This window comes from Protomyctophum parallelum, assembly GCF_964188405.1.
Source record: "Protomyctophum parallelum genome assembly, chromosome: 1".
Classification (NCBI taxonomy): Eukaryota; Metazoa; Chordata; class Actinopteri; order Myctophiformes; family Myctophidae; genus Protomyctophum; species Protomyctophum parallelum.
In genome coordinates, this window is record NC_139697.1 from 55,085,278 (window position 1) to 55,103,236 (window position 17,959).

General features: G+C 42.5%; 1 protein-coding gene across 4 annotated transcripts in view; it reads right to left on the minus strand.

The window, feature by feature from the left end:
* Positions 1-17,706, minus strand: part of synj1 (synaptojanin 1) — a 44,804-nt gene extending 27,098 nt beyond the window's left edge. For 2 of the 4 annotated variants that reach the window (XM_083775470.1, XM_083775469.1), the window contains exons 1-8: positions 17,641-17,706; positions 13,132-13,288; positions 12,462-12,548; positions 11,304-11,571; positions 10,690-10,915; positions 10,385-10,468; positions 3,988-4,049; positions 725-821 (exon numbers count right to left, since the gene is read on the minus strand). In XM_083775470.1, coding sequence (XP_083631596.1) covers positions 725-821; positions 3,988-4,049; positions 10,385-10,468; positions 10,690-10,915; positions 11,304-11,571; positions 12,462-12,548; positions 13,132-13,255 — 948 coding nt within the window. In that variant the 5' untranslated portion in view covers positions 13,256-13,288; positions 17,641-17,706. Of the gene's footprint in view, positions 1-724; positions 822-3,987; positions 4,050-9,699; positions 9,784-10,384; positions 10,469-10,689; positions 10,916-11,303; positions 11,572-12,461; positions 12,549-13,131; positions 13,289-17,118; positions 17,168-17,640 lie in introns of all 4 variants that reach the window. The other 2 variants (XM_083775467.1, XM_083775468.1) reach the window with 2 other exon arrangements.
* Between the last annotated feature and the right edge of the window lie 253 nt (positions 17,707-17,959).

Below are 17,959 nucleotides of genomic sequence, written 5' to 3' on the forward strand. Positions count from 1 at the left end.
CATGATGCTAACACCAAAATGGGTGCCCGGTCAGAATGGGTTAATACTTAGTGAGAAATGATCATATTAATTTAGAGGGATTGGGTAACCGTGGTACACACAACACAATATCAAATGTTGTGGCAGTGCAATTTCACTCTACTGCAGGCAGTCAGCATCATTGCAGAATGACAATAAACGAAATAAAAATGTTATATATTATTGGGCATATTAATGATGTTGCTTTGCTTGGGTGTATCATCTGTGAATGACTACAAGTGTCTCGGCGGGATTCAGGACATTACAAGATATTATCTTACATTACACTTATAGCAGTGTTGCAATTGCATTAACACGCTCCTTATCAACAACAGTTAAGTGTTGTTTCTTTCACTAGGTGGAAAGCAGCCAACTGTCTACTGTAATTGTTTTATGGTGTTTGGAGCCTCAACAACACGCATCTGGAACAGACTTGTGTTTTGTTGGAAGGCACTAGGACAACCAAGGCCTTCCAAGAAAACAAAGGTCTTCCAACATGGATGAAATGTAAGTTTTATGTGACAGCTAACAACTTCTGACGGTCATGGTGTTTTCAAAGTCAATACATTTGGACCGAACCCATCATTGCATTCTTTGCGACAATGCTTGGATGGTAGCATCGTTCAGGCCTACCATAATGTCCTGTCAAAATCTGCTTTGGGCAAAACCAGATGTGTTGTTTTACATCCAAAATGTCTCCTCTCACCTGGAATGCTTTACTGAGCATGTTCTCTCCCTCTTTACTCCCCAACAGGTTGAGGATCACCTGTTTACCGTACAGCCTCCGCAGAGCAATGAAGTGCCTGGAAAACACCAACGAACACACATGACACAGGTGTAAAGTAAAGCAATATCCTAGCCTAGTGTTGTGGGGCTGTTTTCACCATATAGGCCCGTTGCCTTGTCAACAACTTGGCGCGCGCCCTTCTGTGACGCGTGTGGAACTGCCTCTCACAGCGGATCATGTTAAATAACTCCCAAAACACTTATTTATCTCATCTTAAATCTGTCGCACATTATTTTATAGGAATTAAGGTTAGGTTTAGGCATAGTTTATGTCGCCCTCAGTGTGGCAAACCACTCGGCCGTAATTGGGCAAAATAAACTGTTACGCCGTCTCTGGTTGGGTTGAGCAACGAGGCACTGACGATGGAGCCGTTAGGCGAACAAAGTCACTAGAGTCAACTCCGCGTAGTTCCAGTTATGTACCGATAGGGACATAATCGCAAATTCTCGCCCTCCCCGAATGCCGATCACCATTTCTCACCACAGAGAAAAGCCGGCCAGAGCCGTCCTCCGGGAATGTGACACATGACTAGGGGTGAAGCAGTTCCGTGTGCACAGAAGGGGATGTTCGGGAGGTCTTTTCGTAACTGAGATGCAGAAAAGATAAACGCGTTTAAACAAGGACCAGCACTGCAAAAGCACACAAGGAAAACAGATAGGGTATTGGAATGTTGCAGACATGACTGGGCATCTCATTACCGCTTGTGTCATAAAACAACCTGTTAGAATGTGATGGAAGCTCCACTGCCAGCCTCTGCGCTGTACTGCAATGAGAATGACTGTTCACCTTTCCCTATCAAACAGCAGTACAGTACCGCTGTCTATTTTCACACCCTGTTCTCTGCTATCAATATGTGTGTTGTAGTGCACCTCAACATCAGTCATGCTGATAAATGAGGGCCCAGGCTAAGCCCATTTAGAGCTACTATTTCTTCATAATTGACCACAAGCTACATTTGTATTTGGAATGTATTTCTGTTTACAGTGAAGCACAATGACTTTCCCCTCCAGTGTCGTTTGACACCCTCAGGCTGGCCAAGCATCCTAGACTCTTCACCCTTCTGGTTCCCAAGCCCCCCCCCCCCCCAGTCAGGATTGCAGACTCACTCCATAATTGTCTCCACCAGCCGAAGGCATGGGGGAGAGACAAGCCGAAGGCATGGGGGAGAGTATGTTTTGCACTCCGTCCGTCCGTGTGTCCGTCCGTGTGTCCGTCCGTCCGTCCGTCCGTCCATGAGCAGCTAATCTCGGCCACCGTTAACCCGGTCGATGCCAAATTTTGCACACACACTCCCTGGATGCCAACCATGAACCTCTGCCCCAAACTTTCCAGAACGGCCTGTTATAGCGCCACCAGGAGGCCGCTTTGTGCAAAACAAGTTTTTGCACAGTACACCTACAGATTTTGTCCAAACATCACGCAAATTGGTACACAGTCTCTCTAGAGCCATTCAACCAAACCGGTCTTTCAGATTTCTCACACTCCATCCTGATTGGTTAGATTGGCTTCCAAAGTTCACAGGAGTGCTCAGTTTCAAACGAAATGCTGCAAATCATGAACACATCGCGTGATTTCCGTGAAATTGTGCACCCACATTCCCACTAGGCCGAGGACGAAATGCCACATGAACAATTTCAACTCAGCCTCAAGGTGGTGCTATAACTGGCCCAAAAGTGTTTTTACCTCTGACTGCACGGATCTGTGGATAACTTTGTATGCCAACTCCCTAGAGGCCAACTGTGCACGCATATTCCCACTAGGCTGAGGAAGAATCCTGGTGGAGACCTCTGCCGATTGGCACTTTATCTAGTTTCCACTGTACCGGGGTGAGGATGATAAAAGCAATTTTATCACTTCTTGTTGCCTATTTTTGATAGATACTAGTTATAGTATACAGATATAGGTTGGTTACATGTTCACATAATATTATGTAAGTTATTTAGATAGACATACTGTTTGCTTGTCCACAAATGCTAGAATATTATTCAGCTAGTGTTATTCTAGGTTTGATGTTTACCTGCTATCCTAGTAGTTACTTAATAGCACTTTTCCACAATTGTTTGTTTATCTTTGCACTCTATTTACATGAGAACATACTGTGCCCTCATTTGTTGACTTTTTGCAAACAAAGCAAGTCACTTTGCATAAAAGTGTTTGCTAAATGCCTGAATTGTGTTGTAATCCCTTGTGTTCTCAACTAGTATAAACCTCCTCTGAGCTACTGCTGCACAATTAAATCCCAAGTAATTGAAAATCATGCAATTATAAAACTTGGCAGTAATATTTGGTCAGTGGTTGCACGCACCTCTCCTCACCATTACACAAGCGTAGATACCCAAAACATTGTACAACGCATCTCTCCGTTCACAAACACAATAATCTCATAGTATAAAGAAGCACAATGAGTGTGATTATTATGATTTTAAACAAAATAATCTGGATTAAAATTGGAGCCATAATCATGCAATCCTATCCTACACAAATACCAAAACATTGTACAACTCATCTCTCCAGCCACCAGGCTCACAAACACAATAATCTCATCGTATAAAGAAGCACAATGAGCGTGATTATTATGATATTAAACAAAACAATCTGGATTAAAATTGTAGCCATAGTCATGCAATCCTATCCTACACAAATACACAGACTACTGGGATTCTCTCTCAAGCAGTTTAGGTCACAGTTTATTATCTATTCTACTATTTATTATCCAAGTAGGATACAGTTCACTGCATTGATATTAGTTATGTCCTTCTCAGTATTAGATTTATTTTTGTTGCAATGTCCGCCTCATATTTGAATACTGGGCTCTGGTTGGTTATAGCCTGGTGATGAAGGCTGGCTATGCAAGGCTAGGATACAGTAGCTTTCTGTTGAAGGGCAGTCAAAGCAGATGGAAATACGCACACACACACACACACACACACACACACACACACACACACACACACACACACACACACACACACACACACACACACACACACACACACACACACACACACACACACACACACACACACACACACACACACACACACACACGTGACGTTATAAGATCAAGAGGTAGCTGGCAGAACAGCGCCACTTTGCAGTGCACTCACTGTTTATCGCTCTGATTTATACTGCCGTTTCTCCCCGCCGCGAGGTGCAAAACAGACACATACATTGGTAATTACCTTTCAAACGCTGGTGCATTGGCCTCAAAGCCACGGGACAGCTTGACACGATGAGAGCCAACCTGCAGGAGGAACATGACATGGACAGAGAGACAAACAGAGAAGTCACAATGGTGTTCTTCACTCTTTTCTCTCTTTTCAACACACGCAAGCACACACACACACACACACACACACACACACACACACACACACACACACACACACACACACACACACACACACACACACACACACACACACACACACACACACACACACACACACACACACACACACACACACACACACACACACACACACATATTGCAGCGGGACAAAGAATCTGGTGTGGTGACCCAAAGAAAATTAAGGATTGATTTAGGACGCATTTTGGACAGGATTTGCATGTCGGAGGAACACAGACCTTCATAACAGAAGTCGTTTCAGGTGACCAAAAGCAACAAACAGGGGGGGGGGGCAGCAATGGAACGTCTAACCACACAGAGACAAAGACAGTAGGGAGACAGATGTCTGATTGTCCTATCCGACACCCGTTTCTTTATACTGTAGGTAGCTGATCTGGGGGGAAAAGCCAATTAAGAGATCAATAAAGCAATGACAGTGCGTTTGCTTTATTGATCTCTTATGAGATGTACCCGATACCATTTTGTCCTTCCTGATACCGAGATACAGAGTGCCGATCCGATACCAGTGTGTCATGAAAGATAAACAAACATCTAGGACAGTAGCTCTCATAGTGGGGGCTCCAAATGTACCCTTACAGATACTCTGAGTGTACAAATAGTTATGGGGGTCCTTAATATTAATAAGTCTGAGAACCACTGATCTAGGAATAAATTAAAATCCCATTAATAATGGTTAAACTGCAGCTACAAGTTAGTAAAAAGATAATGTAAACAGTAGTGCTACATCAACTGAAGCATTCAAAATACAAAATAATTGATGACTGTAAATGACATATCATGTGTCAAATTATATGGTATCGGACTGGCATACTCACTCACCGATATCAGCATTTTAGGCAGATTTTCTGATACTGGTATTGGTATCGAACAACTCTACATCTCTCTTAACCCATTCTGACCGGGCACCCATTTTGGTGTTGGCATCATGTCGTGCTTTAGCTATTGAAAAATAGCAGATCTACAAGCTCATATCGCGCCACCGAGTGGCGCGATACGAGCTTGTAGGTCTGCTATTTTTGAAAAAAACGACTGACATTTTTAAAATCTGATCTCAGGTCAGAATGGGTTCATCAGACCAGTGTGTGTCCGGCGGAAACCTCGTATGAATCTGATCTCAGGTCATCTTCTGAGCACATCGGTCAAGTCAGGACTCAGGGCCACGGTGTTGCAAGCATGCGCACACATACGTACAGTACGCAACCACCCTACCCATACGGAAAAAGACAGACATGTAGTGGAGAAAATATACTCAAAGAGTGGGAGGGAATGTACCTAAAATATATCAAACATAAATATATTTGTGAAAAAGTTTCTTGCTAGTAAAAAGAATAACACACAAACATTTTCCCAAATATTTTGAGCTTGGTGATAATGAAACCAACAGGCCTTGGGGTGGGGCCGGCTCACTGCGTATTTCCCAGAACAAAGAAAGGGCAGGTCTCTACTTGAGTCTGTCCTTCCTCTAGTCTGTGCCATCATACACACACACACCTCCCTTTCTTCCCTTCACTCTAACAGTGACCTATGTTGTTTTCAGCTGAAAGTCATACATTAACCGTCTGCATCCCTCTACTGTCCCTCTCGGTCAATCAGGTTAGATGGGCCATAAACAACAAGCATCCATTTTGTTTTTCCAACCATCATCATTATCATCATCACTGCAGTTCCTATGGGAATATTTCTGTCACCTTCGGAGGTTCTAATCTATACGATAGTCAAATTCCATAACCCAATATCTCGGCCACTCGCTCACTCACTCAGTCACTCCAGCAAGGTGTGTGGTGTTATGGTGAAATTGGTGACCTGCCGAAATTTGTGAATATATTGTGGACTTCACAAGGAGGTATTTAAATACGTGGCCCATAGCGCTAGATTAGCTCTGCTAATAAACAAAGAATTACATTCAGACACTGACATTATATGATTGTCTACACGATTGTCACATATTTCTGCAGGTCACCAATTTCACAGTAACACCACCATGCTGGAGTGACCGAGTGTGAGTGAGCAGGTGGCCGAAATGTTGGGTATTGGAATTTGGCTTAACTGTACGCCTCTCTCTGCATCTTACCCCCTCACACTGTGTGTCTCTCACACACACACACACACACACACACACACACACACACACACACACACTCTATCTCTCTCTGCATATCACCCTTTCGAATTGCACGCCTCTGCATCCCACCCCTCACACTGCATGTCTCTGTTTCTCCCTCTCTCTCACTGTACACCTATCTCTCTCTGCATCTCACCCTCTCCAACTGTATGTCTCTCTGCATCTTACCTCCTTACACTGCATGTCTCACCCAAACACGGTGAAATAGCACGGATTGGCAATTCCATACATACACGCCCACTCGCCCAGAAAACACCTAAATCTGTACATATTATACTACTAGTCTACTACTGTTTTGACCCAGAAGAAGGTGTGGCTTTCAATAGTACTGTATGGACGGAATTGCCAATGCGTGCAATTTTTTTATTTTGGGTGAGATCGGGTTTGACGTTAATTACGATTCTGTGCTATTGGGTTACAACTCGGACGGGGCTGAGTCGGCTCTACCGAACTTCGCAACGTTCGACACGGCAACTTGCACGCTTCAACGCACTCGTGGTGTCTCTCGTGGCTCAAGTTCGTCAGACACGGCGCACCTCCGTCTCGGTCCATAGGGAGGATTTCAGTGTAAGGTTTCTAGTAGTTTTGCCAATCCATGTTATTTCAGTGTTTGGGTTCATGTCTCTCTCTGCATCTCACCCTCTCACCACTGTAGCTACTGGGCCAGGAACATTATATTTGACAAATAACAGTCAAGAATTTACCCCCCAGAACGCTTTGTTGTAATGAACCAGACAATTCTTGAAAACACCAGTACCACAGGAAAATAATGTGAACGTAGGTGTTCTTCTTCTTTTAAATGGCATTCATTTTACTAGCCCAAGTGGGCAAGGTGTGTTCTTGTGGCCTGGAGTGTCAAAATAGTACTCCTGTCCAGCTGGGCTCTCCTTGCATCATCCTCTCACTGTATGTCTCTCTGCATCTCACACTCCTACTGTATCTTTCTCTCTCTCTCTCTCAACCTGATTTGTATTCATTGGCTGGAGTAAGAGTATAGAGTTAAGTACTGTATATAAGCTACAGTAGCCAGACCTGTTCTTTCAAGAGCCAGACATTTAGCTCCATGCTGCTGCCATTTTGCCCCCCCCCCCCCCCCCCAGGTCTGTTCCATGCATATTTAATAACTTCCCAGGATGACTTCTGCTCAGGTTACAGCCAAACTCTGCCGAGCCATTCTTCATGAGGTGCTGAGCTAGCTAACGATGCTACAGATCACGTTTCTGACAATGGAGAGGCTAACACTTAACTTAGGGCTGGGCAATATGGACAAAATCAAATGATATTTTCGACGAAATACCTCTATATCGATATCGTGACAATGTGTATAATTCTATTGCCGCACATTTTCCAAAATGTTTCTAAAATAGCAAGACAAGTCCATCTTCAAGTTCACAATATGTTATGTGGTGCATTGTGAGCTTGTAGATCAGGTATTTTTGCCATAAAAAAAGGTATAAAAATAGTGCTTATGTGATTAAAACCAAGAAATGCAAGGTATGCAATAGATCACAATATTACAATATTCAAACACCCAGATGATCTAGACTCATATCACAATATCGATCTAATATCAATATTACCCAACCCTACTGCTAATTGACAGAATGACCCAGGCCATTTTATATCTGCCAATGCAACTTATCTTTTAGAGCATTCACAGGATTTTATGACTGCATTGTTCTTTACGTCATCATTTTTTATGGCCATGATCTTCAGCTGTGTCAAATAATTCTATGCGGCCTGGGCCGGCAGAGCGGTCCAGGCACCTAGGCTGGTAATCCAGCTTGACACCGTGTCGTGGGTTCGAGTCCAGATCCCGACGACCTTTGCTGCGTGTCTTCCCCAGCTACTTTGGCAGCTACTGTAGTCTAATGAGGTTTAATTTGTAAATCCATTCACATCAGGTACAGGCCGTTCTGTTGAGCACAGAAAACCAACAGACTGCAGGCTTCACAACCTACTCAACCAGAAATGGACAGACGGAGAGGAGAAAAATAATCCTACCATTATGGAGCGACTAGTGGTGAGGGTTTTTAGGGACTAGAGAACAATACTGTGAAAGCAGAAGAGCTGCTGTTCCCTATCTGAAAACATCCCCCCCAAGTCTACTGTTGTGTGTTTAGAGACCTAACCCAAAAGGCCTGAAGGACAGAACAGGTCTTAAAACACACGTTGGGCCTGTGGTACTAAACTCTGATCCTGGAGTTCAACACTACTTCTAGTATTCTTTTCTACTAATTAGTTATGCATTCACTTCACCTGGTGCACCTCATTACTTAAAATACTGCCAATCTAGACATCTAGAATAGAAGCCAGCAGTATAGTGGATACCTGTGAAAAGCACAAGTCCACACTTACAGAAACTCAATGGTATAAATGATTCAGGGAAATAAGGGGTTTGTTAAGCGTTATTCATAGTCTGGATTTTCGGTGGTGAGGTGACCACCGAACTACAACAGACGTCACGAGGCGCGGTGAAGAGCAAACCACCGCCACTGCCCCAGCCCTTCTCTCTGTTTCTACTCACCACCGCTCAACGTTATTTCAGCTCACCACCGAACGTCCAGACTATGAATGAGCCTTTAGGGGGATGCTTTACGACCTGGCTCTCACCAAAGTTATTATCGTTAACGAAAACTAAACTAAACTAATGCTACACTAAACTAATACTACTAGGTGTGAAAAGATATTTAACTGAAACTAAACAGTTAACTGAAATATTCAAGTTACTGTAACTGAGACAATAGTGTGTACTGTATGTCTTCTCCCGAGGAGCATTGTTTATCGAGACTACATGATTGTGAGCCAATAGCTACAGTATTGTAATAACTATTCTGGATTTCTTAAATATGGGCCCTGCCAAATATTATAATAATTACATTTTAACTAAACTGAAATGAGCAAGCCCACTCAGGGGAAATTAAGACTGAATTGAACAAAAGATTTAAACTATGCTACTATATCAAATTCTAAAATCTAAACTAGAATAATTCTGACTCCTACCTGACCCATGAAGTCTGGGAGCTGAGGAAAACAGAGAAAAGGCCCTTTACCAAATGCTACGTCTAGTGTCACCCTCTCCCATTATCAGGTGTGTTCCAACCAGTCTGTGCCATGCCAGGAGAAAGTGGGGCCGACTAACAGGACTCACAACAGGAGTGGGTAATTTACACGCACACCGCCACCAGAATTGTATTGAATGTGGTTGAGCAATTTGGAGGAGGGAGGTAGGTATTTGTGAAAGTGAAAAGTCATTTGGGAATTGGGTGACAGAGAGCTTTGACCTTGACCCCCATTGACCTTTGGCAAAGCACAGAGGGGGATCCGTTTCTGGCAGTATGAGAAGCCATCACCAGCAGAGTTGCAGAGCAAAGAACAATATAAATATGGGATTTGTTATACCAGGTGGGGGTTCTCATCCGTTCCTTTAGGCTTAGGGTGTCGGTTCTCATTCAGGTGCAACAAAACACCCTTAATGGACTTTTTCTGAACACACAGCATGAACAAACAGGTTGTTAAAACGAGGGCTAAGTGTTTGGAACGACTACTTCTAGCAGAGACACAGTGGTGCTGATAGCCACTGGCCCATTTCCTGCATGTTTCCTGCACCTACGGTACCCTGCCCTAAGCAATGCAGACCATTGTTTACACAGCCTAAACAGGCACACATCGACATGCCAAACATTTCTTAGATAACATTCAGGTCTCCTTTTAGAAACGTTTTGAAATAGCTGATGAATGCTCTGTACGATCCATTTGTGCATCTGTATATATGTATATATACACGTTGAAGATGTTTTAAACACTTAAGCCCTATATACAGTATACAAGCTCATATTCCAATGGAACACTGTGTGTAGATTGGCTTTTTTCCAATATATTTTTCAATTCTCAGCTATGGCTATGACGACCCATAACAGGGACGCTAGGGTTCAAGACTAAATTAATGAACAAGCCTCCGCTGCAACATATTTATTGTTGTATAATGAGTACTACACTATATTAACAAAGTGTTTTGTAATGCACATCATTCTAATTAATCATTTAAGCGATTAAGTGATCGCACTGTTAAGTATTTTCTCATTACCTGAATTCCAGGCTGTTCCCAGAACAAAGGAATGGATCCACGGATCTGGATGAATGACGAGACTTTATCATCCAGGAAAATCACCTGTTGGAAGCAGACAGGTGGCAATGCTTATCTGGGGACAATCGTAATTGATCTATGGCTGCATATTAATGCTGCCTCCAACCCGACCGATACATTTATTTAATTAGAAAACAACATACACATTTGCCCCCCCCCCCCCCCCCCAATCACAGTGCCGTTTAAAAAAGTAAGAGAGGACAGTACTACATAAAACAGGAACCGCGTGTAGAGGTCTGACCCACCTGTTCCGTTTCTACGAAGTTGGCTACCTGTCCATCGTCATTGGTTCCCCGCACGTTGAACCTGGTGCCCGCCCTCTCTGAGCTGAGGCGAGCGATGATGCAGGCCTTGGCCTGCTTGTGTCCTGCGTAGATGGTCCTAATCTCCACCCCTCCACACATCAGCCTCAGCAGCCAGTCATCACAGTTCACCCCATAGTGCTTCAGGTGCAGGTGAAGAGACTGGTTCCTGTTCAGTCAACAGTGAGATGGTTTAAAAATCAAGAAAGACAGGACAAACAATGACAATACAACAAAACCACAAATCAATCAGCCCACACACCTACAGCTTAAGCAGGCTTATCTATGAAATTCAATCAGACTTTTCAGCCAGCTTCATGATTAAAATGTGACGCATGAAATCAACATATTCTGACCAAAACAAACTGCATACCACATAAGCACAAATCTCAACATTCCAGTTTTGACGGTGTCATTCCGTCTCTCCAAATCCAATTTCTCCTTCCTGTCTCCAAAATGTCAATCTAATTGACAGTGACAATTCCTTTCTAAAGAAAAAAATATACCAAAAAAACAATAGCAGAACCTAAAATGAAAAAAGCCATGGTGCTTCCTACCAAAAGAAGCGGTTGTCTGTCATGTCCTCTAGGATTCTGCGGTGAGCATTGAGACTCAGGTCCATGCTGACCCCGGTGGAAGACCAGGCGAAGTAGAAGTGTCCAGAGTTCAACACCTTCCGCACCTCAGAGATGCGGTCCTCGTCTCCCGGGTCATTCTTCAGGGACACAAAATCCGTCTGTGTGACCCGAAACACCTCAGAGTCCTGGACTTTCCCCACTGAGCTGCACCCCGTCACCACCACAAGACTGTGAAGCATGGAGTCTCCTGCCGGGGAGAAACACAGGAGGTGCTCAAGCCCATATTTGCATGATACAAACAATAATGTCCCAGCTTTTCTAAGATGTCTCTCAGGCTTTACCAAAATGAAGGAGTTCCCGCACATAAATGAAACTGCCTCTAGATAATATTTTTTCGGATATAGTGCATAATCTCTTTCAAGCTGCGGTCTATGGTTGAAAGTATCCTAATTCTCCTTCCTTTCATGGTATGGGAAGGCCACACATGAAGACAAGACTGCATTGTGTTGTTAAATCAACAAGCTAAATTGTTGGTTTAGAACTCCATTCTATTGACTAGAAAACCTGCGAGAAGCTTCAGGCAAACTGATAGGATTATCCAGACTGAATGAGTGTATTGCTTTACCCATTGGCAGGTTTCAGCACTGAATGCCAACCACTGATAAACTTAAAGTGTGACTTTTTTAACTTGTCTATTACTGTATGTCTTGTCTGTCTATTATTGTACAATGTTTCAAATACATCTGAATTTCTAACTACATGCCTGCATGTACACATGACAATAAAGCGACCAACCAGACTATATTTTTATTTTTTAAACTTGTAATGGTTGATACAGCTTTGCTGTTTGTCCTATAAATTATTTCTTTCCTATATAATATTTGGAAAATACAGGCCAGCCAGATCTCAGAGAGAGAGCTGTAATCTTTTGGACGGCGTTCTCCCTGCTGTGATAACCAAGTCCCTTTAAGGTCACGTGGAGGGCAGGAGAAAGCAGCTTACTGGTAAGCAGTCAAAGGGGCCTTCGTGGAACAAGGTGGTCATGTCATAGCCTAGGCTCTTCTTGTGGGGTCTGTGGCGTATCTTCCCCTCATCGCAGTGTACTGCAGGTAAGCAGGAGAGGTTTTAGTGACTTACCCAGGTTAAGACGAAGGACGCCCAGAATCCCATAGGCATCGATCATCTTGGTGTATGTGGTTTTAATTGCTTCCTTCTCTGCTGCCGCTATAAGTCAGAAGAGGAAATGGAATAGATCAGAATCAGATCATGCTTTAGATGCTTGTCCAGTCCATCACTGCGATACTAGTCCAACAGATACATATTTTATCTGTTATCCGTCTATCTTGAATCAGTACTAGCAACTCACAATAAGCAAGCATGTTAACAGCTCAGTGGCAGTGCCTTGCCTAAGTACTCTATGGCAGGACAGTCCACATGGCATCGGCTGTAGTTGGGACTGAACTTGTGACATTTTACTTGTTGTAGGACAGTAACGACTAACTACCACTCTTCCACTTCCACCTAGGCAGCAGCATTCACTGAGTATCTCTATAGAGCAGTATTCTCAAACCTTTTCAAGTACATATATACAGTAGAACTGCATTATTAATAGTTTCATACTAGTCTGTGGAAAGATTAAAGCCATACCGCTGATCAGAATACAAAAAGTGTATGTTTTCCTGTTGTGTTCAGTTTTTGTGTAGGACTGTGTGAAATGGAACACCCCTCAAATCTCATCAAGGAAGCCAATGTGTTTTGAATCTACTATACAAACACTGTGGCAGTCCAACCAATCAAAGTGACTTACACAGAACGGCAACGGCTCCTGATTCAAACATGAGACATTCATCTCTGTTCCTGGTTTCCACTATGACACTGTAGGGGGGTGGGTCCAACTTGTGGTAAATTCGATATCCCTTGCTGAAGGCCATTGTTGATCCTAGGTGAAATAACCAACGTCACACCTGAAAACCAATTAGCAGACCATGGTCATGATGATACAGAACATGTAATCATGTCTTTTGCCATTATTATGTAACAATTAAAGATACAGCTACAAACCATTTCCTATATTCGGCCAAGAATTTCTCATTGGGTGCATCCCTACTCTCTATGATGCAATACATTTCTGTAGTTTCAGTTTGAGAGTTACTACTATGGAGCAATGTGACTGTCACCATTGAATTACACAATAATAAGTAAGTACATATTTATATAGCACCTTTCACAGGTCTCACAAAGTACTACAAAACAAACACTGCGATACCAAATTGCAGGCTACTACTAGTTATAAAATGTAGTTCAATTATTAGTTATTCAGTATCAATTATTAATCAGTATTATAGTAATGGGACAGTTTTAATATGGCAAATATTTTAAGGGAAGTTAAGGGAAGTTATTACTGAAAAATGAATAAAAGAAACATACAAGATAGATCATGGATAAAAATATAGCCTAGTTTTGATAGATGCTAGTAGTTATATTCTATGATATAGCTGGTTAATGTTTTATCATTTAGATTCGTTTTTGCCTGACCACAAATGCTAAGAATGTTAGAGCCATGTTTTGACAAATACTAAGGTTCGTGCCACTTACTCTGATTTCTCATGTGTTGGTCTGTCTGGACTCTGGATAAGTGTGCGTTGCAAAATGCCTAAATTGTAAATTATATGTGATTCTATAATTCAAAAAATATCAGTATGATTAAAACAATTCAAAGCAGTCTTTTAGCATTATTTATTGCCACAACTAATCGTTGCATTACAGTGTATTGGTGATGCTGTTATGATATTACTGACTGTGTATGTCATAGGTCTCTGATCGGATCTCTAATATCGTTAGCCTCATAGGATAAATGCCTAAGTCATTTTTTGGCGAAATTGAGATTTCTGCATACAGGTGATCTCCTGGGGCTGCTGCATCGTTCTGGATCATCGCCTATGTCCTCAGCCAATCACAAAGCTCACAATCTTCAAAAATGATGATCTGCCTAAGTCACTTGTGTGATTTGAGCATTTTTACGTTGCCGCCTAACTCACTTTGTGTGACTTGGGCATTTTTACATTGCATACACAGCAAACAACAGTTACTCTAATAGACCCCCAGGTGTTTAGTATGGAGTTAACATTACTCTAACAGACCCCCAGGTGTTTAGTATGGAGTTAACATTACTCTAATAGACCCCCAGGTGTTTAGTATGGAGTTAACATTATTCTAATAGACCCCCAGGTGTTCTGTATGGAGTTAACATTACTCTAATAGACCCCAGGTGTTTAGTATGGAGTTAACATCACTCTAATAGACCCCCAGGTGTTTAGTATGTAGTTAACATTACTCTAACAGACCCCCAGGTGTTTAGTATGGAGTTAACATTACTCTAACAGACCCCCAGGTGTTTAGTATGGAGTTAACATCACTCTAATAGACCCCCAGGTGTTTAGTATGGAGTTAACATTACTCTAATAGACCCCCAGGTGTTTAGTATGGAGTTAACATTACTCTAATAGACCCCCAGGTGTTTAGTATGGAGTTAACATCACTCTAATAGACCCCCAGGTGTTTAGTATGGAGTTAACATCACTCTAATAGACCCCCAGGTGTTTAGTATGGAGTTAACATCACTCTAATAGACCCCCAGGTGTTCTGTATGGAGTTAACATTACTCTAACAGACCCCCAGGTGTTTAGTATGGAGTTAACATTACTCTAACAGACCCCCAGGTGTTTAGTATGGAGTTAACATTACTCTAATAGACCCCCAGGTGTTCTGTATGGAGTTAACATTACTCTAACAGACCCCCAGGTGTTTAGTATGGAGTTAACATCACTCTAATAGACCCCCAGGTGTTTAGTATGGAGTTAACATCACTCTAATAGACCCCCAGGTGTTCTGTATGGAGTTAACATTACTCTAACAGACCCCCAGGTGTTTAGTATGGAGTTAACATTACTCTAACAGACCCCCAGGTGTTTAGTATGGAGTTAACATCACTCTAATAGACCCCCAGGTGTTCTGTATGGAGTTAACATTACTCTAACAGACCCCAAGGTGTTTAGTATGGAGTTAACATTACTCTAATAGACCCCCAGGTGTTTAGTATGGAGTTAACATCACTCTAATAGACCCCCAGGTGTTCTGTATGGAGTTAACATTACTCTAACAGACCCCCAGGTGTTTAGTATGGAGTTAACATTACTCTAATAGACCCCCAGGTGTTTAGTATGGAGTTAACATCACTCTAATAGACCCCCAGGTGTTCTGTATGGAGTTAACATTACTCTAATAGACCCCCAGGTGTTCTGTATGGAGTTAACATTACTCTAACAGACCCCCAGGTGTTTAGTATGGAGTTAACATCACTCTAATATACCCCCAGGTGTTCTGTATGGAGTTAACATTACTCTAACAGACCCCCAGGTGTTTAGTATGGAGTTAACATCACTCTAATAGACCCCCAGGTGTTCTGTATGGAGTTAACATTACTCTAACAGACCCCCAGGTGTTTAGTATGGAGTTAACATTACTCTAATAGACCCCCAGGTGTTTAGTATGGAGTTAACATTACTCTAATAGACCCCCAGGTGTTTAGTATGGAGTTAACATCACTCTAATAGACCCCCAGGTGTTCTGTATGGAGTTAACATTACTCTAACAGACCCCCAGGTGTTTAGTATGGAGTTAACATTACTCTAATAGACCCCCAGGTGTTTAGTATGGAGTTAACATCACTCTAATAGACCCCCAGGTGTTCTGTATGGAGTTAACATTACTCTAACAGACCCCCAGGTGTTTAGTATGGAGTTAACATTACTCTAATAGACCCCCAGGTGTTTAGTATGGAGTTAACATCACTCTAATAGACCCCCAGGTGTTTAGTATGGAGTTAACATCACTCTAATAGACCCCCAGGTGTTTAGTATGGAGTTAACATCACTCTAATAGACCCCCAGGTGTTTAGTATGGAGTTAACATCACTCTAATAGACCCCCAGGTGTTTAGTATGGAGTTAACATCACTCTAATAGACCCCCAGGTGTTTAGTATGGAGTTAACATCACTCTAATAGACCCCCAGGTGTTTAGTATGGAGTTAACATCACTCTAATAGACCCCCAGGTGTTTAGTATGGAGTTAACATTACTCTAATAGACCCCCAGGTGTTTAGTATTGAGTTAACATTACTCTAATAGACCCCCAGGTGTTTAGTATGGTAACATCACTCTAATAGACCCCCAGGTGTTTAGTATGGAGTTAACATCACTCTAATAGACCCCCAGGTGTTTAGTATGGAGTTAACATCACTCTAATAGACCCCCAGGTGTTTAGTATGGAGTTAACATTACTCTAATAGACCCCCAGGTGTTTAGTATGGAGTTAACATCACTCTAATAGACCCCCAGGTGTTTAGTATGGAGTTAACATTACTCTAATAGACCCCCAGGTGTTTAGTATGGAGTTAACATCACTCTAATAGACCCCCAGGTGTTTAGTAGACATGTATTAAAAAATGCCTAAGTCACAGATTATTTTCTTGAAAATGGCCTAAGTCACTTTTTTTTGTTATGGAATGACTCTCATGTTTATCTTTTTGTAAAAAACATTTTGTTAACCCCTCAGGAAACCATTGTAAAAATCTGCATTAAAAACTCTTACATACTTGCGAGAAAATGTGTTTTTCCTTATTATCCGAAAATCATAAAAAATGACTTATGCATTTATCCTATGAGGCTAACGATATGCAATACATTGATTCAACGGTAGCAAAACATTTGTCATTATGCTGTAATAATCACAGACCCAACACGTCGGCGCTGCTTGCTCAGATCAACGTTATTGAAGACCAGTTCTGCAGGTGGAGATTAATGGTTAGGCCAAAGGACTGGACTGGATCCCATAGCATAGTACGTACCTGCCACTGGTAGTCACGACTTTACACAGCGACAGAATACAGAAGAGCTAACGTGAACCACACCGCATCTGTGTACATGTTTATTATGGACAGTTGAACAAACCACATGCTACGAATATGAACATAAGCTGCTGTCTAATGGCATATATCAATGTTCACCAGCACACAACAGGAACATATAGCTTAGCTAACATTCGCTAGCTTCCTTTCCTAGCATTATTATGATGCTGTTCCTGTTAGCTCGAGGTTAGCTTATCATTCTGGATTGTACAGCAAGCCGTGCACTCACTGCACTGGTCAAACCAGCAGCATTGTAAACCCATAACGCATTTTCAATGTGTTCCTAAATGAAAGCCCTGTCTCATTTGCCTAAAGAAACAGTGAGGAAGGGCACTGGTGCTTCGCCTTACCGTCTCCCCCGCCGCCGCCGGTGTATCGGGTTCTTTTTCACACAGGCTGCTGCTGTGTGTGGGCTGTCCTGTCACAACAAAACCCCTCCCGTCTCATCGCCAATGGTACGTTCCATTCGACCAATGGTACAGTCCGCCACAAAACACGCCCTCTCTGGACATGATCCCATCGTCCGGATGGTGAGATCGGCTACTGTGGACCATTAGACTGTGGACAGCCGTGCACGTGGGACGGTTACAGTGCGTGTGTGTGTGTGTGTGCGTGTGTGTGTGTGTGTGTGTGTGTGTGTGTGTGTGTGTGTGTGTGTGTGTGTGTGTG